This window comes from Bombus fervidus, chromosome 8 (genome assembly GCF_041682495.2).
Source record: "Bombus fervidus isolate BK054 chromosome 8, iyBomFerv1, whole genome shotgun sequence".
Lineage (NCBI taxonomy): Eukaryota > Metazoa > Arthropoda > Insecta > Hymenoptera > Apidae > Bombus > Bombus fervidus.
The window spans coordinates 4606462-4633574 of record NC_091524.1 but is presented as its reverse complement, the minus strand read 5'-3'; the positions used below and the strand labels follow the sequence as shown (position 1 = coordinate 4633574).

Sequence of the window (27113 nt, the reverse complement as noted above, 5' to 3'; positions counted from 1 at the left end):
CCCGAACCTACTCGCGTTTATGGACTGTGTAAAGGGATATAGATTTCTCCTTTTACTTTCTTTCTCTCTCTTCTCCCCTCTAGATCCCTTCTAGATCGCGGAATAAGCGGCAGAACAGTCTCAACCGATGGAAAAAGAACCGGAGGAACTTCTTAATATCGTGGAACTAACAGAAGCGAATAAATAAAAGCAACAGAAAGAAGGGGCAATACATCCGCGAGAGATAAGTCCCACGGGACAATAATTCCGTGGAATTTCTTCGGGGATTACCGTCAACTTCCTCCTGTCCCGTTACCCGGCAACGAGTATTATTAGATTCTGATTTTTATGGAGTCCTTTCGCGGTGAAATGACCGACACCGTCGAATCCAGGCAAGGAAACGAGCCGAGAACAATTCCATTCTATCGGACACGGGGAATTTACCGCAGCATCGAATTCTTTTTCATCCCCTACTAGACGAGCAAAATAATCTCGCCCAATACACACGAACCTCTATTTTATTGGAGGATCGTGGAAACCAGTGATTCTCTCTTTATTTCCCCTTCGTTGAGTCGCAGGAAAAAGAAAGAAAATGTTGGACGAACTGAAGAAAGAAGTTGGGGAGCTGTCGATCATTTTATTCTTTGTTAATGTGGTTATCTTATCTGGTAGAGTAAGATATTCGTCGAAGATTTGTAAGCTATGACTGTAAAATCGTAAATGGTTCCCCTTTGATATATCGAAACCTTTGTGGATACCAATACGATAGGGAAGGCTCGGAAAGTTTCACTGCTCCTGCAGCTGACGTTTGTTCGTCGGAGATAGCTGATACTTCTGTCAACTTCGAGAAACCGTGAAATACCGAAACCAGGAGGAATGTATAAAGAAAAAAATAAAAAAGCATAAGTTTTCTTTGAAACGGTTGAGAAAATGTTTGAACGGAGGCTTACGCCGAAACTTTTCCTTCTTTTATATATTCTATTCCGCAAAGAACGACTTCCACGAAAGTTCGCCGCTAATTAATCTGCAGAAAAGGAAATTAAATTTACTTTGCCGAAGTGTATTTAAAATGAGAAGATCAACATCTAAAGAATTGTGAATTATTTTTTGTTTATTCTCCGGCAGATTTTTATGGGCAAAGGTTAGTTCACAATTATCACGATCATATCTCGTGAGATTAATATACAGGACATAATCATAAATATACAGTTATTTCAACGTTTCAATTTCGAGTCATAAGCGAATTCCCTCATGATACATTTGTTTATTAATAACAATTCTATGTGTGCCGCATATCCTGCAATGCATCGTTGTTAATTGTTGGAATGCAACGATATTACATGCATAGGCACAAATACTCCTACACAGACACCTACACAGGCATTTGAACAGGACACTTACACAGGTCATACTCATTACTGTATAGAGAGTAGGGTTCAAAATATTTAAGGGATCATGGGTCACTACCTACGTTTAATCTGAGACTAACTGACCAACAATCAACAATTCTTGCATACTTTGTTAATTATATCACTCGCTTATATACATTTAGTTCTGTAGTTTTGTTTAATAAATATCACTGAATATTATTTTAACATAAACATTGTCTTCCACAGATTATTAATCTTAACTTTAAGATTAAATTCTAACATTAATTAATAAAAACACATACGAAGAAGCATTTTCCAATATCTGTGGTCAGTTTTATTATGTATTATTACTAAGACAAAGGCGAATAAGAATGAGACAAAAGGGGAATTAAAGGAAAAGGTATATTTTGCTTGGCCAAGTAGGAGCAAGGCTCTTTAAATCGAGGAAGTTGGAAGCGAGTTTGCGGCATGAAACAGCGGTCGAGACAACACACCACGCCGCGTTCGTAAATTAATGGATGGTCTCTGTTCCAGTTTAAAGCGTGCAAGTTGGATCTAAGTTGCGCTCCAACGACGGATAACTTCTGGCATTTCGGCCAAGAGTGCTCGTTAAGTTTTGCTGGCATAAGCGTCGGATTAAAAGGGCGATAACTGGACCGTGGCAAGCGGATTATCTTTACGTGATAAATTAATTTCTTTTATTTTGCGATACGCTGGATAGATACCTATTTCTGTTACCTAGTTCTGGTAAATTTCGACATAAATGAATACATTTAACATTAATCAAAATTTTCTCATAATATTGTTTAAGTAAACAATTTTATGAATTTCTACCAGTGATTTTATAAATTTTCCTACAGAATGGGAAACGTTTATATAGGAGACATATATGATGAAAATATCGTTGATAGATTTTAACTCCATATTGCCTTTGAGCTACTTTTATCTACTAAAGATTTCCTTATGCTGGAGTAAACCACGCGACTCTTTTGTTTTTGCTCGTCTATTCCTCGTCCTTTTTACTTTGCTCCCTTCTTCAACGTAATCGTATGTTACGAGCTACGCACATATAAATTTGTCGAGAATGCTGTAGTTTGCGACGAATAACTTTTAGCTATGTTACATAACTTTCAATGGTTTGTAACAAAAAAGAACAAAAAGAAGAAAACAAATTTAAAATCCTGTTAGCCAGTGAATTAACGTTTTTGCAGCTGTTTCGAAATTTCCACATTTTGGCACATGTTTGTCGGCCATATACGACCGCCACGACAGTTTACCAGGCTTTAGAGGGTTTTTTCGCTACGTTAACTCGCGGTTTCTTTTGGTTTCAACGATATCACGTAACCGTACGACAAAGTGTTCAATGAGCAAACGTCGTCAACTTTACCGTTGCGTCGTCTCGTAACTTCATCATCCAATAGATGTATTACGATTCATGTTTGTGTTTATGTGCATTGTTATGGCAGATTTTGATGAGAAGGTTTATGGCGAATGTAACAGGCGACGTATAGTCCGAGGTAGGGTTTATGCATACTTTATACTCCATTTTAACATGATTATCGTATGAAAGATGAAACATCTGGTTTAAGACTCATGAAAATTTTATTAGAATTGATATTACGTCACTAGAAGTTTGATATGAAAATTGTAATTCTTGATAAAATGAACGAGAAATTTCTAGATTATGTCATAGGTAAATAGTTCATAAATTGTATAATTATACAATTGATAATTATCAATTTCGATAGAGAGGTATGATAAACTTGGAGGAAAACACAAACATTGAGGTATAGACGCGTAAGTAAAAGCAGACGTTAGTAATCGGACAGAGCGATGAGTAGAAAAGGTTGCGTCTGATCAGGCAGTTCGCCTGACCGCTTTATCACGTAATCACAGGTTAATCATGCATTGTTCGTCCGTTCGTAGAGAGACGCGATCACGAGGAAGCGCGCTAACGGGAGTCGTAAATTCCCGTTACGATTAGATAATCGATGCCACGAAGTGATCGATCCCCTATTTCGCTTAGGATAATAGAGGTGGTTGAACTGATTACAACACTGGAGTAACAGATTACAATATACACTTTATTCCAACAATTTTATAGACGTAGACAGTTACGCTCGGTGCGTATAGATTTAAGTTAAATAAATGACTGATCTAAGGGTAGAGAATCAATCAAGAGATGTTGGCTGATCTAAAGATGGAAAATCAGTGAAGCTCGGTGACGATGCTGCAGCGGAGGAAAGTTATTTATGGGTGTGTCTAGCGTACGGGACCATCGGATTTGTAGATGACAATTTTGGCTAGGAGAGTGAGGGCAGTAGTCACTGCTTTTGATTGGATAAGAAAAAGGTTGGTGGGCAAGGAAGGGTTTTAGCCACCCCCGAGAAAAAGTTGCTAGCGGGAGACACCGTACCTTCCCGGAGTGGACAATTTAAATTTAAGGAACACTTGAAGTAAAAAGATACCTGTTTGGTCTGAAAGACCTTAACTATGAAAATGCCAAAATTTATGGTAGGTCCTTAAGATTATTGAGGGTACGCAATAAGAATATGTAGACATCTGGCGGCCGTCTTGCCGGCGGCGTAGGGCCTGGTTTGTGTAGAGAGTCACCGGATGTAACATGCATCAAGAATCAACGATTTTTCTTGTACATAAATTAAATTGAAAATCGTTTAGTTACGTACTAGAAAATATTTTGTAAGGTGAATAATTCAGATAAAAATGGAAAATGCGGAAAAAATACGGAAAACCTATAGGAGCGCACAAGCAACGAGATAGAGTAGCTTAAGTAGAAAGAGGACTTTAGTGATCAGCCGCCGCGTTTCTCCGCGAAATCCTTGTTTAAATAGACAAAGGCCGTATATGGTCGGACAATCTATACGATTTACTTATCGCAGAGATCGCAACTAATTAGGGTCTAAGAATCAACAACTCTACTTGAGTATTCATTCGACATTTCATATTCTATACTTGACTCGCGAAGCAGTTTCTGAACTCCTAAGTATTGCACGACTTGAGCAAACAATTAGGACCGCTGTAGACGAGCAGTTGCATGGTTTATACGTGAGTACGTAATTAACGGGAATCGTCGAGGGCTCTTTGTTACTCAATCGTATCCCTCGTGACTCTTTAAACGTTACGTAGCAAGCGAGTCGACGAAACACCATTTAACAAACTACATCTCTGGAATGAGTTGCATCACTGCGAGTTTTTTCGCCGACCCGACTGGAAGGATACCTCGTTTACACGTATCCATATTTCATGATGACGGAGCACCCACGAAGCGGATGATTGCAATTAAGTCGTTAATTACGAGCCGACCGGCTTCGTTAATCGTTGGAACTGCGAATGTTCGCATTTATTTGCACTTCTAAACGCGTTGTTCAGCATCGATTGCGTGCCAACTGCGCCGTGTTTCTAAATAGAAGTTAATTTGTAAGAACCTTTGCAATAAATTAAGCTTCGTAATGGTTAAATTTTTATTATTTTCCTGTTCCTGGATTTCTTTCTCTTTCGCAATATCTTTTTTAAACGACGTAAAAATTTCTAGCAATGGAACTGGTTGCGAATTCGGGGAACAGATGTACGATAGTATCCACAATCCATAGTCGCAGAATTATAGGTTATTCGTGGCAATTATTTCTCGTTCGGTTCAATTAAACCGTGCTGGAAGGACGATAATATCACGGGCCAGGATTTAGGATCGTACCGAAATGCCCCATTAGAGAACAGAAACTAACTTAGTTATATCGTCGACAATTCAGAGGTCAGGCTATCTGTGTGCTACTTGAAGGAGCGTCGCTCTTACGCCGAGAATGCACCATCAATCTCAAGTATTGCGCCCTTAAAGGGAGCTGTCTTAGCCAAAAATACACGTATCAAACGAAAAAGAAATAGATTCGAGTTTATCCCTTTCTCCGGCTATTTCATATAAAAATTCTTCTTTTCAGTTACCAACTGACATAAAAGAACAACAATGGGTTTATTATATTTCTCTACCCTGTATGGTCTTCAATTGCTAATATATCTATATTTTTGCATTCATGTAAGCGTGTTCCATTTAATAGGATCCACAAATCTTGCAATATGAGAATATATCAAAAACAGATTTGCGCAAAAATTGGTACGCTGGAATTGACAGAAATGTATAAAAATTCATAGGAATCCGGTCATATTATAACTATATTCCGCGGGCCATTAGTCGTCCCAACGTCGTGTTATCCGCAATCCATCGAGAGAGTCTCGCGCGCTTTGCAATGCTAATGACAGCCGGTTGGCATTTAGCCGGCATTTGGAAATATGCCAAAGCGTGCGTGCGGCTTATCGACGTGCATCGACCACGTATTCCGGTCCGATATTCAATTCCATTACGCCGAAGAGAAAACGTTCACTGTTTGGGTCACGTATGTGGCTCTTCCACGTATCTTCGTCACGTGCTTCGATTGGTTCGATCGGTCGGAACAATCGAGACGATTATCGCCACGATCTTTGGATCGTCAAAGGGATTCGAACAACGTGATCGTTCTCTGGTATTACGAACATAGTTTTCAAATATGAAAAGGTTTTCACGGTTCTATATAAAAGATAGTAGACTAGGCTGTACGTGTGTAATGGTTATAGACATTCTGTTCTTAGAGCACAGTTCATAGTACACGTATTTCGCCGTTTTACGATCATGGAGTCTTTTTTGATGGTTCCAATGTTGACTTTTTACAGTTGTAAACGAATGTTTGCGAATTAGCTTAGGACAGCTTCATGTTGTTTTTATTTTGTTCCATTTTGTTTTTATGGTTATACATTACCGTTTAAAAGTTTAGGACCAATGTATAATCAGGAATAATTAGTAATGTAAACGAAATCAAAAGCGCTTCAATGTAGCTTGATTACAACTAGATCGAACTGGCCGTGTCCAAGGATCGTTCATTCAACAACAAGAACGGAGATTGCAGGTGGGAGACAAGAAGGGCTATTAATCAGATTCTCAATTACGCGTGAAAGTGGCTAGTTATGATTTTGGGATATGTAACAATACCATATATATATATATATATATACCATATATAATATGTATACCAGATGCAGGTAAAGAGCTTCTATTTCGTTGAAATATTTATTTTGCCATAAATCTCGTTAAAACATTCTTAACTAGCAACTGTTCACGCATTAACGCGAAAGTTAAAAATGCGCAAACATAGGAAAACACATAAAATATACAAATTAATTAAATTAAAGTATTCATTATGATCTCCAAAAAAATATGAATTTGAATAAACACTCACAGTGCATTTATAACAAAGCTAGAGATCTTTCTGTAATCGCGAATATGGTAGAAACAGAGAAACGATCTGGACAACGAAAGAGAAAAAGGATTGTGAACGAGCAAGGTAATAGAGGGATAGGAACAATAGAAGATAAAAAATAGGAGGGGTGGTTACGGATGCAGAGAACAGAGGAAGAAATATGCGTGGCTAGGGTACAAAAAGATGTAATAGGCAGCAATTTCGGTAAGCGTTCATCCAAAACATTGCGCTTTCCAGTGGCGACGATGATGGTTTGGTGAAGATAACGGGGAAAGCGGAGACACGCGGGTTGCCATGATAAAAGAGCGCCGTGTACAATTTTAACGCTCGGTAGTCCGATTACTTGCACCACCGAGTTTCCATGACTCGCTCCGGATCTCGGGACGTCCCCCTGCCATAGCGAATTTTTTCTTTGTCGAGTCATTCTTTCGCGAAAATTAGACCGAAACCACTATGTAACACGGCCTGATTTACTTTGCTTAACTCTGGTACATTTAATATTCTTCTTTGTGCTTCCAGTTAATCAGTTAGTCCTTGCGAATTATCGAGTCAAAGGACATCATTCTTCCTCACTCCTTGAGGTTTTTATTTGCAAATAACTGATACGTTCTACATCAGAATACATTTTGCCAGGATTTCGTTATTTCCACTAAAACGTTTGAACGCCATCGTACTGCAAAAGTGTGGCAAAGGCAGAAAAATTGGGACGCTTGCTCTTTTGTTGGCGAATTTTTGTTCCTCCTTTTCGTTTGCAAGCAAGTCGACGATTCGGTGCACGCTTCCGAATACTTTGAGAAATGTATTTTCGCGCGTGGAATAAATACCAGGCGAAAACGGGCAAGTCGTCCTAAATGAAAACGACCCAACAGACGAAACACGGTGTGGGAAACAATTCCCGTAAACGAACTCCCGAAGCGACGAGCAAGAGGACAGCGAGGCTCATAATAAAAGAGCGCCGTCTACGCGAATATTTTCCAAAGCTCCTGTGATAATCCGTAGTCCACTCGTGAAATGTTTACTTCTCCGGAAGTTTGGGACGTGATACCTTTTAGATAATTAGAACGCATCGTCTTGTGATTTGTATCTGAAATATTATACAGTGGCTCACGAAATTGAACATTTACCATAGAGAACTTCCACGTTTATATTGTGAATATCTAAGATTCCATTTTTTAAAGTAGACTCGTGAAAATATGAATTTCCGTAAATTGTCAAACAATCTAATAACAAAGTATGATACAAGAATTCGATGACTACATTTGCTTTAAACCTCCGATAGAAAAGGAATAAAAAGTATCAATTATGAAAAAGAACATTTGAATATATTTAAATTAGGTAATATTCTCGAGTAATACCTATGAAACACGGGAAGCTGGAAAATAACGTCGCGACATTGGAAGAATCGCATTATTGCAAGAAAGAAGAAAAGGGCTGATAGGTAGCGAGCTCGAGCGCAAAAAAGTAGAAATGTTTAAAGCAAGAGCTTTAAACTTCAAGAAGAAATAAGCTGGTAAATCTGGCAAATGAAATGTCCCGAGAGGAAGATCGGAGAGACCAAGAAGTGTGACGTTTAAATACAGAACAGTCTCATGAAAAATGAAAATCCACTTCCCTATGGTATTTTCGAAGGAAGAAGAGCGAGGAATTGAATTTATATCGTTTGTTGTGTTACGAGCCTGGGCTTCGAGCAGCGCCAGATGCTGGCGAATGTACTTTTAAGGAATACGCTTGCAGCGTGTTAGCAGGTATGCGGATGCACCTGACGCGTAATCAGAGAACCTGTAGGATGGGGTCACCTGCGGATGAACCTGCCATAAAAGCAAGAAGCTGCAAGAAGGATTCAGTTTGTGTAGATGAAACCGATGCGAAATCGGGGAGCCACTAGCTTGGAAAGGCTTCTTTTGGACATTGAGACGCGCAAACGAGCCTGGAACGAAATCAGGAAATCGCCGGAAAGATTAGTACAGAAATCGTAACTTTGATTAATAACACAATTCGAACGGATTGCTGGCTTGAATGTTAGAGTTTCAAATAATTAGACTCGAACTCATACGAGGAACACAGATATGCGTGTTATAATCAAAAGATCGTTACAAGCGTGTTTGTCGCGAATAAATGGGTGTAGCTTAGTGTGTTACCTTATAGTTTGGTTGCTCAGGTTTGGCGCACTAGCAATGCGCGGGCTAACTTTTTCTCGAACTTTTGCCTGATCTCACTATAGTGCTTCTTCATGAATACAACGCGAAGTTACAAAGAGACTTTTCATGACGTTTCGTCCGAGGGGCATGATTTCTCGGCTACTTATATATCATAAAAATCCGACAATTTCATGGTAGGATAGGTCATGAGTTTATCTTTTATCATATGCATTTGCACGCGGGAAAGGATTAATTCGTTAAAAATTTCTAGAAAGCAATGCTCACCGGACGTTCTCACGAAGCTCAGTTCCATGGCAGCTGTGTCTCCAGCGCTGCTTCAGATAAGGAATGTTTATGCTAAAAGACACTTCTGTTTTCTATTTTTTGAAGAAGTTTCAGGAGCGCGAGGACGCGTCCTCTACGTAGAGAAAGACATTCTCCAACCGTAACAGTTGTACAAGTTTCTCAACACACTGTATGTAACGTTCGTACGGTTATATAGTGTACGGAATTTCCGGACGGTTATTGATACGACGCGACGTATCGACATTTGAGCGATAAGGAGACCGTTGTTCGATTTATCGCGAAATTGGTTTGATTTATGTGTCGAGGATTTCGACTGGTAATTGTGTGGTTGCTCACTTATGTCGTATGCAAGAGATTAGACGCGTAATCGTGTATCTTCTGTCCCGGAAGGTGAGAATTGAATCATGTCGCGAGAAAAGGGGATGAATCGGAAGAACGGGGGGAAGTGAAGAGGAATTGAGAGAATAGGGGAAGTACGCGTGAGAATTAATGGCGACCCTCGATACTCGCCGACAAAACATAGATGAAATATTACTGTGGCAAAGTAAATCATCGATTGCACTTTTTTCACCGGCATTATGAATTACCTGGTCCTTTCGACGTTGCAGTAAAGAATCACCAACGAATTCATTGTCGTCATATTTCACCACAGAAAACATATTGTGGCAAATTCTTCTGAGCTTCTTTCAATGATATTTTAACCTTAATAATAGCAGTATAACATATTGTTCTGAATAAGTATATTGTTTTCTTCCATGTTAAGATTATTTCGCGCACGGTAAATATATGAAACTAATTTTAACGATACTCGTTACTCAACTGTTACAAGTTACCGATGTTTGTGAAGTTATCGAGTAATGTTTGATGCACATATAGAGAAATGTTGCTAATCATTATACCACATATTGCACGCTCTAATTTCCATTTTCTATACACACAGCTGTCTCTCCTTTAACATATGATATGTCCGATATTTGCTTTAGATGACAGATCACATACGATATTGACATGGCGTTATCGCTATGATACCACTGTATTCGAGTTAACTAATGAACTGATCCTGTATAATAAAGTATACTAACACAAACATGTTACAAAAAATGAAAGAATTTTTTGGCCAACTCATCCATTTGAATTAATCATGTTTCGTATTTGAGGCTTTTGTTATTCACTTGAGACTCAGGCACATGGGTCCGTGTACTATGTTTTCCAGTTCACAATCGAAAAAGTTTCATGTAATGCATCTTGTATGAAGATATCGAGCGAAGTTGCAGTAGTTTTCGAACGACTCCATTAGTACGGGCGAAGAACAACGTTTCGTAACCGAACCCTAATGACCCATTTTCCCCGATTCACTAACGGCAAAGTACGCATTTCTAAATTGAGAAAAGAAACCAGCTGCACGGTGCCAATGGGTATAAACAGGGGAAGGCTTGGCGCGTGCCAAAATTTGGTCGAAAGATGCTCGGAAAAGCGTACGGACAAACAACGCGGAATAGCTAATCCCGCGATAAACGCGTTTGGAGTGGCGCCAAGTAGTTTTATGGCTTGACGTTATCACGCGACGCTTTTCAAATGGCGGAAAAAAGCATCGTTTATGAACGCTCCAGCTCGTTACCGGCCGTTAAAACCGTAAACACTGACCGCGTTTAAAATCGTTACGAATTCCTTATGCGGTGTACTTCTCATAAACACGAAACTGTCAAACTGTGGTTAAAATCAGTTTTGTTAACAGTCTTTGTAATTTCGATCTCATTAAGACTGGTTGAAATTAAAGCCGTGAATTATTTGAATTCAAAGTTGAGTTCAAGTATATTGTTCATTTTCAATTTTGAAATTTGTAACTTGAACAAATACGTTCCAATTCGAATCGAATTAATCGAACGATCGTTTAACGATTGAAGGAAAATGCAGTGTAATATATTTTCTTATACATATTCTGCGGGAGGTTGGCAAATGTTCACAGATTGTTAAGCGACCATCGATATCGGAATTTAGCCACTTCACTGTTAAATTAATAGCGGACCATAAGTGCTCCTCGAGGGGATACTGGCGAACGTGGAACCTCTTGATTGTGTCCAGATTACAAACCAACCTGATTTTCTGTCCGTTGAAATTACGGAACGTTGCTCAAGGTGTAAGGGAAAATCTCATTATTCATGATTAATTCATAAATTCATTATTAATTATTCGTTACGTGAAGCGTTAATTCAATGTATCACGATACTGTCTGATAACGTATAATGTAGTCTAGTCGTAATATATAACGCGTAATATTTATCCATAATACGTACACGCTATTTCAACAGTTCGCTATTAACAAACGAGGATCGTTTTATCTCACAAAGAATGTACATGTAATGCTACTCATTACAATAAACCAAAAACATGCGAAGCCTTCGAACGATGTGTGGCCGATGCGCCTGACAGACTGGAAACCTGCTCGATATTTCATAAAATTTATCCGTGTCTGGTGTTCATAAAATTCCTATTGAAATTCATAGAAACAACCTTCCGACGTGTCGACGCTCGAATACAAAGCGGTCGAATATTGGCGAATGTATATGACGATGTTTTAAAGGCCACGATCGTAAATCATCGACATGAGCCGATGTCGATACTCATCGATACGTCGATAGTTGTGTGTAATTTTTGTTGTACACGAACAGAGGTTAAACGAAATCAATTGTCGAGACTATTATTAGTCAGGTGATCGTGTTAACTTATTATTACATTACTTAGGATATAGTCACAATTAGGCAAACTATCATAACCGTTCATTTTATTCGTTTCCAATTTTAATAATTCTGTTCGATATCGAAACTGTCCACAAACTTAAAAAAGTTTCATTAAACGGAATCGAAATTTCATAAATCACGCTTCAATGAAACCCGTTGAATGTAATGAAATTCGCTGAATGTAATGAAACGATATTACTATAACAACACAATGTAATCGTTCCGCACTGTTTTCTCGTTAACTGAAAACGTTCACGCCTCGATTTCTCGCGAGTTTGTAAAACCGCCATTCGTCCTCGCGAAAGGGTTTGCAATTATCCGGAATACAGTTGTTCTTGGCAGCAGTCCAGTCTCTTTGCATCCGTAATTCATCGTAAATTGTCGGTTAACTTTCTTCGTGAGTGTAACAAACGTCACTGTTTGTTGACAACTGAAAATGGATCGGACAAGCGCTCGACAGAAATGAACACCCTTTTCTTCGCGATTTTCATTTTACAAAATACGTCCATGGAACTTCCCATGGCGTTTCCAGGAGCATTCCGCTCATTCAGCCAGACATTTTACGAATAACGCGGGTCGCTAATGCGATGAAACATTAAATTCCGTTTTGAGGAACGTTTCGTGTCCAAATACTTCCTCAAGATATACGAAATACCTAGCATGTTCTAGCACGTTAATCTCCTAGCCATTCAGGCGACACATCTTATTCGATTAGACGCGAGAACTTTTTTTTACCGTTATCGTGGTAATTAAAACCTGTTATTCGAATATGAAGTGGAAAATATTTAACGAAATCTCACAGATGTAACGCAACTGGATTTAAATATCACGCGTAGATTGCGGACGTTTAATAAATTTATACTTCTTGAAATATAATCAAGGATTTAAACAAACTTGCTTCACTCAACTAAAAAACTTTAACGAGCATTTTATTATTTATGAATATTTTATTTTTTTTATATTGTGCATCTTTATAAGTTTTTATTCAAACAAATGCTTAAAAACCTATAGTTTAATCATCATATTTACATTATAATCAGTTGCATATAACTTTACGTTACATTAGAAATTCAGGAAATTTAATAATTCTAGGAGAATCTAGCAGTCTTAGGAATAGACTTTGAACGTAGAACTTCAAATACATACGTGAAATATTACTTTACCATGTCTTTTCTTTCTGTTTCAAAGAACACGCACACGTGTAAAAGTAGTAAAACTCACCGAGTTGATATAGTTGATGAGGGACAACCCTCCGTCCCAGGGGTGTTCCATTTCGCAGGAGATGTTGGCGGGCCTGAGCGCGTGCGACTGTTCCAGGGTTCTTAATCCTACAGCGAACACCTGCACGCTATCGTACATGAGCGCTGGCTCCGCCTGAAAAAGGCACGTCTTCCCTCAGTATAGATCATTCACAGAACGTCGCGATGCTCCTCGCCGCGTTAAATATTCTCGTAAGCTGCTGTTCTTTTTTTGCTTGGCGACCGTCCACAGATCATCTAAATTATGCAGCTGGGTAAAATCACTTCCACCAGCCACCAGAAGAAAGAGAGTCGCCTTTGAAAATTATTAAACGTGCGCCGCGGCGGAAGCATCGCAAGCTTTTGTAGATATTTAAACGAGAATCTGGTTAAACGAATTATCTCTCCGGAATTTTTCTATGAAGTTTCAAGTTTGCGCGTTTTGAAGAAAAACATCTCAATAAATGTTATAGTGAAAGAAATAGAAATGGAGAGCGTTTCAATTGACTTGAAACAACAATCTTTGATTATGTATTATCTCTGAGGAAAAGAGTGATAGACAATTTCTTGGAGAAAGAAGGGATAGAGTTGATTGTAATTAATTTAGAAGAATTAATTCTGGTTATTTTTCACGTTGTTGGCAGTGAGCTTTATAAACGAGACTGCACGCCTTGCGCTGTTATGGAAATTATCCGCACTACCGTCAGAATCGTTGAAAAGAGACGCGGGAGCGTGACATTAGCACCGTGGCGCCAACCTGGAAACGCGTTTTATATTCATTTCAATTTTATTGCGCTTTGACGGAATTAAAGAAGTATTTGTCGCTTGCACGAAGTTCCATTAATTCGTGATTTTGTCAGCTTTTCCAAGAGCTCTGTTCATTATCGATTGCTTCATAAAGTTGTTACAAGCGATTCGTTTAAACAACTACGATATTAGATTTAATAGTTAAACTCGACTAAACGAAATTACAGCTTTGTTTCTGCGATAAATCTAACTCAACCGTAGGCGACAGCCATTTGAGACTTAGAAGTTCAGCAGAAAGCATTCGTCGACGGCCTGGGCAGCTTAATTAGGAAAACACCCTGCCGGCAGGCGGAAGATCTGAGTTTGAATTTGGGTCTAACAACCCGATGGGTTGAACATTTTACTTCTTACGATTCTTAGAAGTAGGATGTGTCCCGACGTTAGAAGATTATGATTTACGTATCTAGTTGACCGACAGCGATGAGTTTAGACTGGTATTTATATGCTTTGTGCATTATGAGTGACCGAGGGCGCTTACATTGTCAGGCGGCAATTGTTTGAGACTTAGGAGTGTGGTAGAAAATACTCATCGACCGCCTGGGTAGGTAATTGGGAAAGTACTTTGCTGGCAAACGAAAGATCCTGGTTCGAATCCCGATTACGAACCCCTCTACGATACCAAACAATCGGTGTAAAATAAAATTAGAAACGAACACCTTCCTCCGTTCGGACAATGTACACTGTATTGAAAATAACAATAATTAAAAGAATAATGATTGAACTTATACGACTAATATGCATACAGTCGAACATTCGAGGTATTGGAAACTGATACGAATAACAAAGCCATTTCAACTGGCGATCTAATTATTTCGACGAGAATGTTTTCAAATTCATGCACATCCAAGCCCCGAAGGCTCATTAATCAGATTGCATTCGTTCTGTTTCAGTGCGTGAAATTTTCTATTTTTGCCGTATTCCTCGTAACTTTGTTTGACGAGAAAAACAACGTCACGCTAATGAACCCTTCACACAATCCGATAAGTTATTTTTTAACAAACAAATTTTGAATAGTTGTTTATGCAAAAAATTAGCCATAACACAAAGGGTTCAAAGCGTAGCGAGTTCGAATCAATTTCCTGCTCGGCTTATTTTCGTATCCCTCTGGACGCGAATCAACTGGAATTTCCTTCGTTGCTTGCACGGCGCTAATTTTCCATGTAAATATACACGTACTATGTGTTTGATTACAGCAAATACCAGGGTAAAGCTACCATGAGACCCGTGTTGCATGATCTTTAGTGAACTTGCCAGGTTTTCGGTAGTTAAGGCAGGTTCTCGACAAATGTCTTGGTAATTTTCAGGTTGCTTAATTTCTAAAGGATCTTTTAAACCGACACAAACACTATTATAATGTTACTTTGAGCAGTGATGTCTAAAAGATCGTAAAAAGAAAGAAATATACATATACATACTATTATCGAGTTCCTTACAGATAATTTTCATTTATAATTTTCTGATTCCACAATTATTAATTTTAATTAATTTTCCACTAAAATCTCTATCTCGTGTTATCGGAAATGTACTACAGCGTCAGACTACTTATGAACATAGTAATATATTTCGTTCATTATCGTCATAATGCTCAAGGAACCCTATTAATTAACGATAAAGCGATAATCAGCGAAGCGATGAAATCGAGAAGATGATGTATCTTCAATAAAATATCAGGGGTTTCGTAGCAAGTTCCTTTGGACGTCTTAAGTAATATCAAGAAAACGAGTTTAAGGATTACGTGTATCGAAATTACCTCCATACTCTTCTTAATGTTTAACGACGGATCATATCGACAGAAAAGTAAACGGATACTTTAATTTCTCCACTTCTCAAAAATTAATCTTCCATTTTCTCGACCGACCAACCATATTTCGACAACACAAACATAGGAATATGTTCAATTTCTCGAAACATCCGACATTAGCCTTTCTCCAATTACGTACCGAATGCTGCGTTACAAGTTATCCGAAAAAGTATTGGCTCTCCATGGACAGGAGGCAATTTTCGCCGATATTTATTGGCCATTTCTCCTCCACCCATTAATAAGCGAATCGACCGATCGAGCAGACGTATCCAGACTCATTGATTCACGTTAACCAATACATCGTTACGTAGATGTTTCAGCGTGAAACGCGATGACGTGGAACAACGCGCGTTATTCCACGCGTTCCTACTGAGCTATCGGGAAATTCGATGGAAATGCAAAGATCACGTGGCGGAAAGTTGGTATCGTGGAAAATAATCAGCGATAACTGTGTTCCTGTGCACTATCATCGTTGCTCCTGCGATGAAAACAACTGGAAATTTTCTCGGTCTCAGTGTATTTCCACTCGATAAAAGCGAACAAGGAAATCGTATATATCGTGGAGGAAGCAAGAGACCAAGTTTTGAGAGAATTTTAAATTACGATCTCTGAGAAAATTGTAGAAGCAGAGTGGTTCGCGAAAGCATTCGTACGCTTCTAGATACTTTCTTTTTTATGAATATATTTCGCGTATTATACGAAACATTCTGAAACATTATTAGCGCCGTCACCTATGAGATTAGACTATATTGGTAACATTTGAAAGCAATCTGAAAATGTACATAGACGTTGCAAAACGCTTTTCCTGAAAAAGATTGTTTAAGTTGCACACTTTTGAAATACACGTGCGAAATGATTAAAATTGGAATTCTTTTTTCCAATAAACTGGAACGATTTAGGATAATTTTCCTTTGCAATAAAAACAGATATTTTGACGTGAATGGAATTCAACATGCCGCGTTACGTTTAAAACGAATTTGTCATGAAAAAAAAAGAAACTAAAGAATGAAAGAGATGAAACATATGATTTCAAACAGAAGCGAGATTGATAAATATTGTGACGGTGAAAAAATGTAATAACGACTCAATCTCCGAGGCTCGTGGATTTATAATAGAAAATCGATTTGCAGATAGATCGCCGTCAAAGCTGGTGAAGAATGATTCGCAATTTTGTTAACAAGATCGTTCGCCATTGCTCGCGGCTACATTGGAAAACACACGGCTGAAAAAGAGCTCGCTCTTCGCTATCAGAAATTTCGTAGCTGGATAGAGTTTTCACGCTGTCTCGTTATTTTGGCTTAATTGGAGCGTGTTTTTAATTAGCCCAAGGCTGAGAGACATCTCGTGAGTAACTTACGACGCCTCTACCCTGTTAAACATTAAATGAGTTTCTCTATTATCATTCAGAATAAGATTAACTAAGTATCTTAGATAATTTGTCTTGAATTATACATTAATTTATTATTTAATAATACATTAATTTGTCTTTAATAATACAATTTACAAATCTTTTTTCCTAAATTTTCTGTTAGTAGAAGAGAGGGTTGTTTAAAATATTAAATTAGTTGAGAAAGAAATCTGTTGTTAGTCTGGCTAGCTTAATTAGTCGAGGTAATCTCTTTGGCGGAGGTAAGATCAGGATTTTCAAGGATCTGGAGATTATTAAGCTCTTTCTCCTTACAGTTTTTGAACAAAGGGATTTAAGGTTCCTTTCTTTCCTCAGTTTCTCTGTGATTCTCGATAAAAAAAAGTTGAAGTTTTAAAATAGGTAAGAGATGTTATGGTATTTGTTAGAGTAGCTAAAGTATATTATTTCTAGAGGTAGAGAACTTTGCTTTGAATTTCGTTATATTTATATCTGCTCTATATAATACGCGTGGTATAATATACGTTACTGCGCTTAATTAATGCGAACTAACTGTAGTTACGTTAATCTTGTAGTTCGCGTTCAAATTCTGTTAAGAGTCATGTGAATTCTCTAATTCCTATTTCCGTTCTATGATAATTCCCATAAAAATGTTTAAACAACTCTCCAAATTCTGTTCATGTTTCCTCTTATGAATCCAGACACTCTGTCCACTTTTATATTTTTCAAAATGCCATTTGCTACTATTAATTTGAATATATTGACCAAACTTTCGTTCCACTTATTGTACATTATCTATGCACTATTCCGATAGTAAAAATAAATACCCTTAATAAGGAATAAATAAATAAGTAAATAAGAAATAAGTACCCTTTACATAGGATAACAGATATATCTGGATTAATCTATTCTTCCCTAAATCGTCGTAATTTATTCCAAGCAAAATCTGTGTGACACTCACGACGATTCCATATTTCCTATGTCGGATATTACATTCGTAACATCGTAGTTCGACGCCTCGGTTTATCCGCTCTAAATTAGACAGATTGTCAGTTAGTTAGCAAACATTCGTCGCGCACCGCAAATTTTGCGAGTTCCTTTCGAACATGCAGATTGCGAAATCAAGGGTGTAGAAGGGCGAAGAACTTCCGCTGGGTCTTAATCCTTGTCCCAGCCTTCATACCGGAGTAATCGTCGCGTGGGTGGAAATTAATTCGCTCGTCCTGTCATTTTTCCTAGCTAGATCACGAGGAGAGCCAAGGCAATTGTACGGGACAGTCTGTTTTCGAGGGTGCGGATCAGATTGTTCATTAGCATTTAAAGCGAATCTCGAGCAATCGTCGACCACGAAATTTTTGTCCACGACAGGACAGTCTTTTATACTCGGAAGAACAGAGACACGGTAATATGAGATTTTGATGATGTACAGTGGTGATAAAAGGAAATTTTGAAGGATAAACAGTACAAAAACGTCACGGTTTTAGAAAAAGGAGTTGTAATTGACAAAAAGAATTAAATCATGAATATGTGGACATAATAGAGATGACTTTTATCAACACAATAAGAAATATTTAATACAACAATATTATTGTGAATATAGTGTAGTTATCATATTTACATAACTATGAATCGTACACTATCTTTCGCCTGCAATTGTATATTTTATTATCGAGCAAGAACAAGTATTTACACTGGCTGTGAATTCGTTTCCAATTAAATGAATTATGCCAACTGCATTGTCGTGTATTAATTAACGATTCGAATTTATTGGAACGTATCCATGTGCGAAATGCAAATAGAAAGCACGAGGAGGAGAAACAGTATCGATCGTTACAAAGAGGAACGGTATTCGTTCTAACGATCGATAGATACGAGGTAGGTAGAAGAATTTGCGAAAGATCGCGTGGAATGTTCCAGACAAGTCGGAAATGTCGCGATAGAGCCGCGGAAGATCTAGTTACAATGGCGTGAAATTTAAAATCTAATAAGCGGTCTTTAGGATGCGCGTCAGATTCACAGCTGTCAGGGTAGCAGCTGGACGAGAAAGGAAAGTCAACTGCCATGCCAACGGTGGAATCTCGTCATCGTAAGGCCGGTTACCGGATGAAATAATAAAACCCTTCGAGCACGAGATAGTCTGATTTATGGCGGTAAAAGCCCAGGTTATTCCGCCTCGCGAGCTGCATTCGGTGATTCATTGGATGGTTGGGACATAACAGGTAAAAAGAGTGGAAGAAATACTATTTCTTTTGGATTATTTTCGACAAGGGGCAAGCTTCTCTCATTGGCTTATCAAAATTCAACGTTACGTCAATCTAACATTTCATTGCATTCTTATGCAATCAATTTTTTTAAATTGCAGCTACGGAAAGAAATTTCAAAGATTTAATATTCTTATTAATATTCTTTTCGTCGCTATTTTTTCTTTCATTTACATTCTACAATTTTAGAGATTCTGAACACAGTAAAGTATTTATAATACTACGATCGCTTATTTCTGTTTAGCACAGATTTATTACGTTCACGTAATTTTTAAGTATTATTTCGCTGCCTGATCATTAATAGGTTAAAAGATTCAGACAAATTCGCAGTCACATGAAATTGCTAAATCCGTGTCTTTAGAAAATAATAGCGCTGATTGCGAAAGTAAATTCCAAAGAGCCGCCGATCTCTAACAAATTTAAAAAATAGATCGCCGAATGTAACGCGTTAAAATTCAATTCATTCGCTCGATACCTTCAATCGGCAGCGAGACCCAGCCACCTTGATTACTACGAGACTGATACTCTACACTATAAAAGGAACTAGATCAGTATGCAAGGACCGTCCACCGTGTAACAAGCTCTCGTCGAAAAAGAGACCCGCAGACACACACGTATAGGTACGCGTTTATTTTTCCAGACGAGCCTCGTTTGTTCGTCCTATACTTTCTTCACAAGAAGATCGGTCTAACAGGTGTACAGCCTTATTTCGAGCCAGCTTGTGCCCTTTGGCAAGGTGGTTAGCTCACAATGCATCTTCAAAAGCTTCGACCTTCTTTCAACTCACTCTTTTCCTTCTTTTCATGGCACTTTCAACTAAGGCTGATTGTGGCTGTGTTTTCTTTTTTCTTTAGAACTTTTTGTTGGCTAACTCGATCGTTTAACGGCGAGAAATAAGAGGAAAATCGAGGAAGATAAAAGAGTGAACTGAAGCTGCGAGCAACCGAAGGCGAATCGTATCGAGAAAGGACACGAGTAACCTTGGTGAAAGCAGACAGTAGATTTTACGGTTGTGACATCGTATCCGTGGGAAGTCTGGAAACAACGGCTGTCCAAGGTAATTTCAGCCTCACAATTTGGAAAATCGTAAGGTGACTGAGGACAAGTGACAGGGAGGAGAACTGAGATTATGTAGGATAGAACTGTTCTTGTAAACTCGTTACATAGGGTTATACAGTTACTATGTATAGATGGACATTATTTTTGGAAATACGCGTATTGTAAAAGTAAGCATTCGTATGACAGACGAATGATCGAGGATCGAGAGAATTGTTATGTTAGTATTGGTCTGTAGCAGAGGGTGTAGATGTATTCGAAGAATACACGTGGAAATTTGACATGCATGCTACATGAGGAGATCTACCTGCACGTGACAAGAATGTACGATGTGTGTAATTTCTTTAAGAGTGTCACAGAGAAGCAGGAGAGTTCTATGTAAATTATTGGAAAATTATAGGAATAAATTCTTATAATTTTACAATTTCATTCTATATCTAATGATTACGAGCCTACCTACTCAACATTCGATATCACGTGTAAACTGTGATACTTCGTATGAAAAGTACAAAGAAGAGCGTCAGTTTAAGAAACGACAGAAGACGTCTATCGTTAAGAACAACAGTTAGTTTAAACGAAAAGTATTTAACTACCGTACGTACAATTTCCTTTGTTCTGAAGTTCAGTTTAGAAAGGGAGGCACGCTACTTTGCTGGCAGTAAGAAGCTTTTGAAACAATAAAGTTTCAGAAAGCGAGAACGAGTGCCCTACAATTAGAGTGCTTTTTGGGTGAAATAATTTCGACGAAAATTACCGAAAATTATGGGATTTCATTGAAAATGGTCGTGTTCATTTAATCAGCGAGATGAGCCATGGCCGAAGCTTCTAATCGCTTGGTTGATCGGGGCTGAAACAGGCACATCGACGAACCTTGAGATGCGATTTCTTTCTTCGTTCGCTGTCTTTGTGCCGAGGATAATCTCGCTGAAAAGCGAAAGGAAGCCGTACGAGCTTAATCACGTGACGGCCGACTGCTGCGCTCATTTCACTAATTGGGTAAAACTAATAATAGCCAACAGTCACTGTTTCTTTGCCCCCTTTCGTATCGTCTGTAACTTTGGCCGCGCGCTATGCAAAAACTTGCCCTCTTCGGTTAACGAACTTGCTCTCTTCGTTTGTACTTGCCCCAGATCTAATTGAAATTTACAGTCCTCTTGTCGATTTGCAAATTCAATCTCACCCCTCCCACAGTACGATAGGAAAATCGTTTGTTTAAATCCGTGGAGCAAAATTAAAGATCGCTGTTGATTCTTTTTAACGCGAAAAACAAACATAGCAAGGGAATTTTTATACAATACGAACGAAACAGTAATATTTCAATTTAGGTCGTGTCCGTGATACGATGGGAGCAGGACTTTTCTCTATTTGCCACTGTGTAACAGTGGCTCGATATTTTTATGTTTTATACCAATGGAAAAACCTAGGTATTTTTATTCAAATTCCCAGTATTGCGGAATCTTTATCAATGGGGAAATACGCGTACGCCACTTTGCAAGCGTATATTTATTGAGGCTTTTTTTCTCTTTATAATTGATTAATCGATGAAAATACGTTTTAATAAATAATTTATATTAATTTGTATCTCTCCCAAAATTGTTTCGTTAAAGAGAATGTATATGTAGGTCAAATTGCGTCCATAATGATTGTAACATTTTCTTTTGACTTGTTAAATCTAAACGAGAGAATTCGAAATTTTTGTTTTCGCAATTGAGACAGATTGGTGCTTTTGATATCGTGAAGAATTAGAATTAAAAAAAAAAAAAAATGTTTCATTTTCTATGCAGCGCTATATATTTTACCATCGTGCAAAAGTCAAGCTATAACAAAAGTTCAGCCATCGCGCTATTATTAGAAAACTCTTTCTTTACGCCGCCATTAAGGCGAATCATTAATCTACCTGCCCTTTTCCACAAAGTATTTCCTCGTTTCTCTGCATATACCTCATTCACCATTTTCCTCGAAATAAAACACGGACTAGCGGAACGACTCTGTCACCGTACAAAAGATGGCGGATCGAACAGAGACCATAATCTCGTTTCGCCTGCAACCATCATTCGATTAAACCTTCAGACATATCTATTTCCCTTTTTCCCTTTTCGAATTTCCGGACGTTGTTTCGTACCTTCGAAGGAAAATCTTCGGTATTAATTCAATTTTCCCCCTCCTTTTCTCTTTCTCCTTTTCTTTTCTTCCTTTTCTACTAGACACATTTCTCCTGGACGCAATTGTCGATTCAAACGAGTCGTTCGAGGGCACTTTAAGCGACCGTCTACTTTAAAAGCCAGTGAATTAAGTTGCCCGACTCGGCGAGAAATGCGGTTTCTTTTGTGACAGCCATTCCTCCAACTCCGTCTCGTTTTCCTTGGCGCTGTGTTTTATAAAAGTAGTTACGTCTGACAGGCCTGGAAAAATCTATTTACCAAACCAGCCTATGCCCAACTATTCTATGTAGAAATATCGCGCTTTTCGTGTCGGTTCATTACAGTGTAGATAGAATAACGTATTTAAATTTTATTAGCGCTATAATGAAAATCGACTATGACGGCTATATTGATAATGATATATAATAATATAACATAATATAATATAACATAATATGGTATAAATATGTTGTAGATATATGTAAAAATCTTGTATGGTAAATGTTCGAATATTTCTACAAGCCACTGTAGGTCAATTGAAGCAGAAGCTAAAGCTACACACATATGTGGTTTATAGCGACTATATAAAACAGTGTTCGAAAATGGCTCGAATAACAGTCAAGCCGAAGGGTTGCATTCCCGGAAAGGAAACCTTCTAAGGAAACCCTGGAAATATTGAAACATCTACAGTAACATAAATAAAGCCACCAGGATTATATATACTATCTAAACCTATTTATTAATTAGTTAGTTGGTTAATTAAGATTTGGAACTAGTTTTAAGTCTATTAGGTTCTCCGAAGAAATCACTAACAATGTCCGAGTTTATCCTTTTTATTACATATAGAATAAAATGGCCAGAAATTACTCCTAGAAATTTTTGATATTATTGCAGACGTATGATCTTGTTTGTACCAATTTTTCTTCGTCGCTTTTTTTTAATAACTCGTAGATTTTGTTTGCATGAAAAACAGTGGCCACAAAAGGACGCGGTGTTTCGGACAAACAAAACGTAGAATATTTGATTATCTTGACGAACTGTGTCGGCTAGAATAATAAGAGAATGTGAACCAGATGGCCCCTGTATATAGTATGCTCTGCTAAGCTCTGACAGACGTTTGCATTTTCAGCACCGCAACTTCACGTTATTAAGGTAAAAAATTCTTATGGAATTTAATCAAGTTGTAAAAATGAGATCAAAACTCAAGTGTAACACAATTTCGAGTAATTATATAAGAGAGACTAAGAGAGACGATATACGACATACGCCAATAAAATTTGGAATATTGAATTTTCGAGAAATTTTTTAAACGAGGTAAGATATATTTGTAATATAGACGTTAGCTTTAATATCAATTTAGGGATTTTTAAATCCTCAATCGAGAAGGAAGATAATGACGAACCAAAATAGCAACCAAATAAGTTGGAATAGGTTTGTAGAACAACAAGTTTCTCTCTACCAAATTTCATATTTTTCTAATGCTTATATGTATTAGGTTCTCTGCTTTCAAATGAAAAAAAAGGGGACAGAATTCCCCAGAGATGCGACAACACAGGCGTTTCGAAATTTCGTTTCGTTACGAGAGGTGACAGGACAGTTAACTGATGCCAGGCCAGACACACTAATCTGAATGCAAATCGAGGAAAAGTAGGAAGATCCGCGTGTTCCAAGTACAAACGTCACTATTCTGCAGCCTTCCAAAACGTCACATCGCCAACGAGATTTGATTGAACGTGCCAGTTTAACACGAACTATTTCTATAGCTCTTTATTAAGGCTTAACAAACTTGTTTGACTCGCTTTGTCAGGCAACGATCGCTTTCAAATTATTTTACTAGCGTGCGAAACGTCCGTTGTGGCATCGAACACGTTACTTTCTATGCAGTTTTTCTCCTCGTATTGTTTTACATCCAACAGTCGATACGTGTTTTGCAGTTTCTGTCCTATCTTTCTCATCGGTCTCGTTTTTGCGCTGCTACGTACTTTGCGATCAATAAAGTATCACGACAGTGGACAGGAGCGGGATTTTTCGCGATTACTATAAATTGTCCAAAATAACTTGACCTCGTAATTTTTGATTCGGTGAACTTTGCTTTTGTCCCGAAAAATTGCGAGTCAATTCACTAGAGCCTCGATTATCAGAATATCCATTAACAGAACGATCGATTATTGATCGGTGAAGATTTGAGGATGGTCTTTTGTAAAAAGAGAAAAAAAATTGGAAGCTTATAATAGAAACCGAAAGCAATTGTTACATTTTTATTCAAAAGCTTCCGACTCTGATTATAAAAATTGATACTGTAGCGCGAGTGTTTGATTCAATGATTCTAATTTTCGTCATCGTCAGAACTACTGATAAATTAACCGTTTATCGAAATTACCATCTTATCCAAAGTATCCATCTATATTAACGTTCTTTATAATTCCGAAAAGAATTTCGAATCCCTTTAGAAGCCTTCCAACATCGTACAATCGTGACTATTGACTTGGCACATCCATTTAACGGAGCAAACAGTCACGTAGCCGGATAAAAATCAATCCGTCGCATGTGCATGAAGCGAATATCGAAGAGCGGTGCGATAACAGATCGCGCAAACATCCTGAGAACGCAGACATAGATATTTGGCATGATCGAGTTTCGGGTCACATGGAACTTTTACCTGTATAACTCTCGATTTGTTGAGGATCGTATTCCCGGACGGTTGGTATCGTTCCATGTCCCTCAAGATGCCTCGCACTCCGACATCCTCCGCGTCGACCAGACGGAAGGCAGTGATATTGACGAAATTGTACTTGAAGTCCTCGAGGTCGAAGGTCTCGATATCCTGGAACAGGGACGGATAGATCGCGTTTCCGAACCGTTTAGAAGACCCGCCTCGGGGCTGTCTGCCTCTTCTTCGAAGCTGAGTGTACTTACGAAAGTTGTGAAGAGATAGTGGTACTTGTAGTCGTTCATTTGCAGCTGCAAGATCTGAAAGTAGACACGTGCATCGATTTATTTTCCATGGCGATGATTTATTGCTTGATCGATTATTAATTCAACTTGAATTGATATTTATTGAACGATTATTAATTTACGTATTGTTATCATTTACTAGTAGAGTGTAAGTTTACATATCATAAGAAGTTGTGACCGTGACCTCTCTTAAAATGAAATAATTCAGTGGATTACGACGCTTAACTTGTTTCTAAATTATACTTTACGCCGCAGAAGGAAATACCACGCAACTAAGAGCAATTTTTCCGTAAAGATATAGAAATGAAATTCAATTTCTAGTAGGATTTATATTACTTTCAATTTCTGAAAAATCACTTGAGGTACAGGGCAGCGAATGTTGCGTTATATGATTTAGATGTCAAAAGAAAAAAAAAAAAAAAAAAAAAAGGAACGGTGTTACGAAATCAATATCGCATAAAAGTAAACGCGGAGAAAGATCGGAATGCCTGCAAGATATTTACATTGGGGACGCGTTGGGATTATCGAAGCCACGGGCACAGGAAATCGATACAGGAATATGTATTTACCATTCGTAGAAAATGATGCATATGCTCCGGCCTGGTATCTACGATGAGATTCCGTATTTCCTTGCTTTTCATCTCGGAGAGAACCTGCCTGTAGGAATCCGGGTCGGCCTGCCTGAGGTTAACCTCGATCTCTCGAGACTTCGGCGACCTGACGAGTTCTCGTAGCTTTACCAGTCCTGAAACACGCGATTAATTTACTTGTCACATTGATTAGAGTCAGAACCAATCAACTCGAAACTGCTCGCGCTTCTTGTAACTGTGTTCTCGCGTCAACGATCATCAATTTTACGAGCTTTGATAATCACGCGATGGCAAACGTTATCAAATGTGTGAAAATTTTCTTACTGAATTTTTAAAATAACTGGCTTGTTGCAACAGTTGATTATCAAATGCACACAGATTTCTCTATTACAGTACAACTTATATTAGGTTGTCCGAAAAGTTTCTTTCGTTTCATAAGGTGATAATAGATGAACAACAATTTCTATTTTATATTATTTTCTTGAATTAGGTATGATCCGTTTCGTTCTATTTCTATTATTATGTTCCTGCATAATTCAATAAACTAATATAAAACAAAAAACATTATGCGTCTATTATTTCCTTACAACACGAAAGAAACTTTTCGGACAACCTAATATTTTATCCGTTTCTAGTTGATATTTCCGAAAGTTTATTCAAATTAAACTCGTGCCACTTTTCCTTGAAAACCTTCAATTCTTAATTTTCTTTCGATCGAAATAGCTCAATGGTGCTGAGCTAAAGTCGATAATTGCTATAGTAGATATGTCCCAAGAATTTGGCGCAACTTCTCAAGAAAATATTTTCGAATACGAGTGACCCCGATCGTTTCAATAATTGCGAGACCGCCGAAATATGTAGCTCCTTCGCGGATCTTCTTAGATATTATTAGAGTGGCCGTTTAATGGGTCGGAAACCCGTGAATCGCGTCGCCCGATGAAATCAATACTTCCCACCGCCTGAGTAATCAAGGTATCATCTCGACTTGCGGGTCTTCCGAGGTTCGAGTTCGTTCCCTTTCAAGTTTTCAGTCGGAACTTGAACGTCCGGGATTCCCCGTCTGG

At 38.1% G+C, this 27113-nt stretch overlaps 1 protein-coding gene across 8 annotated transcripts in view; it reads right to left on the bottom strand.

Moving 5' to 3' along the window:
- LOC139990319 (glutamate receptor ionotropic, kainate 2) overlaps positions 1–27113 on the bottom strand; it is a 119892-nt gene that overhangs the window by 29303 nt on the left and 63476 nt on the right. For all 8 annotated transcript variants that reach the window (XM_072009472.1, XM_072009474.1, XM_072009473.1 and 5 more), the window contains exons 5-8: positions 26029–26204; positions 25421–25474; positions 25164–25328; positions 13056–13208 (exon numbers count right to left, since the gene is read on the bottom strand). In XM_072009472.1, coding sequence (XP_071865573.1) covers positions 13056–13208; positions 25164–25328; positions 25421–25474; positions 26029–26204 — 548 coding nt within the window. The remainder of the gene's footprint in view (positions 1–13055; positions 13209–25163; positions 25329–25420; positions 25475–26028; positions 26205–27113) is intronic.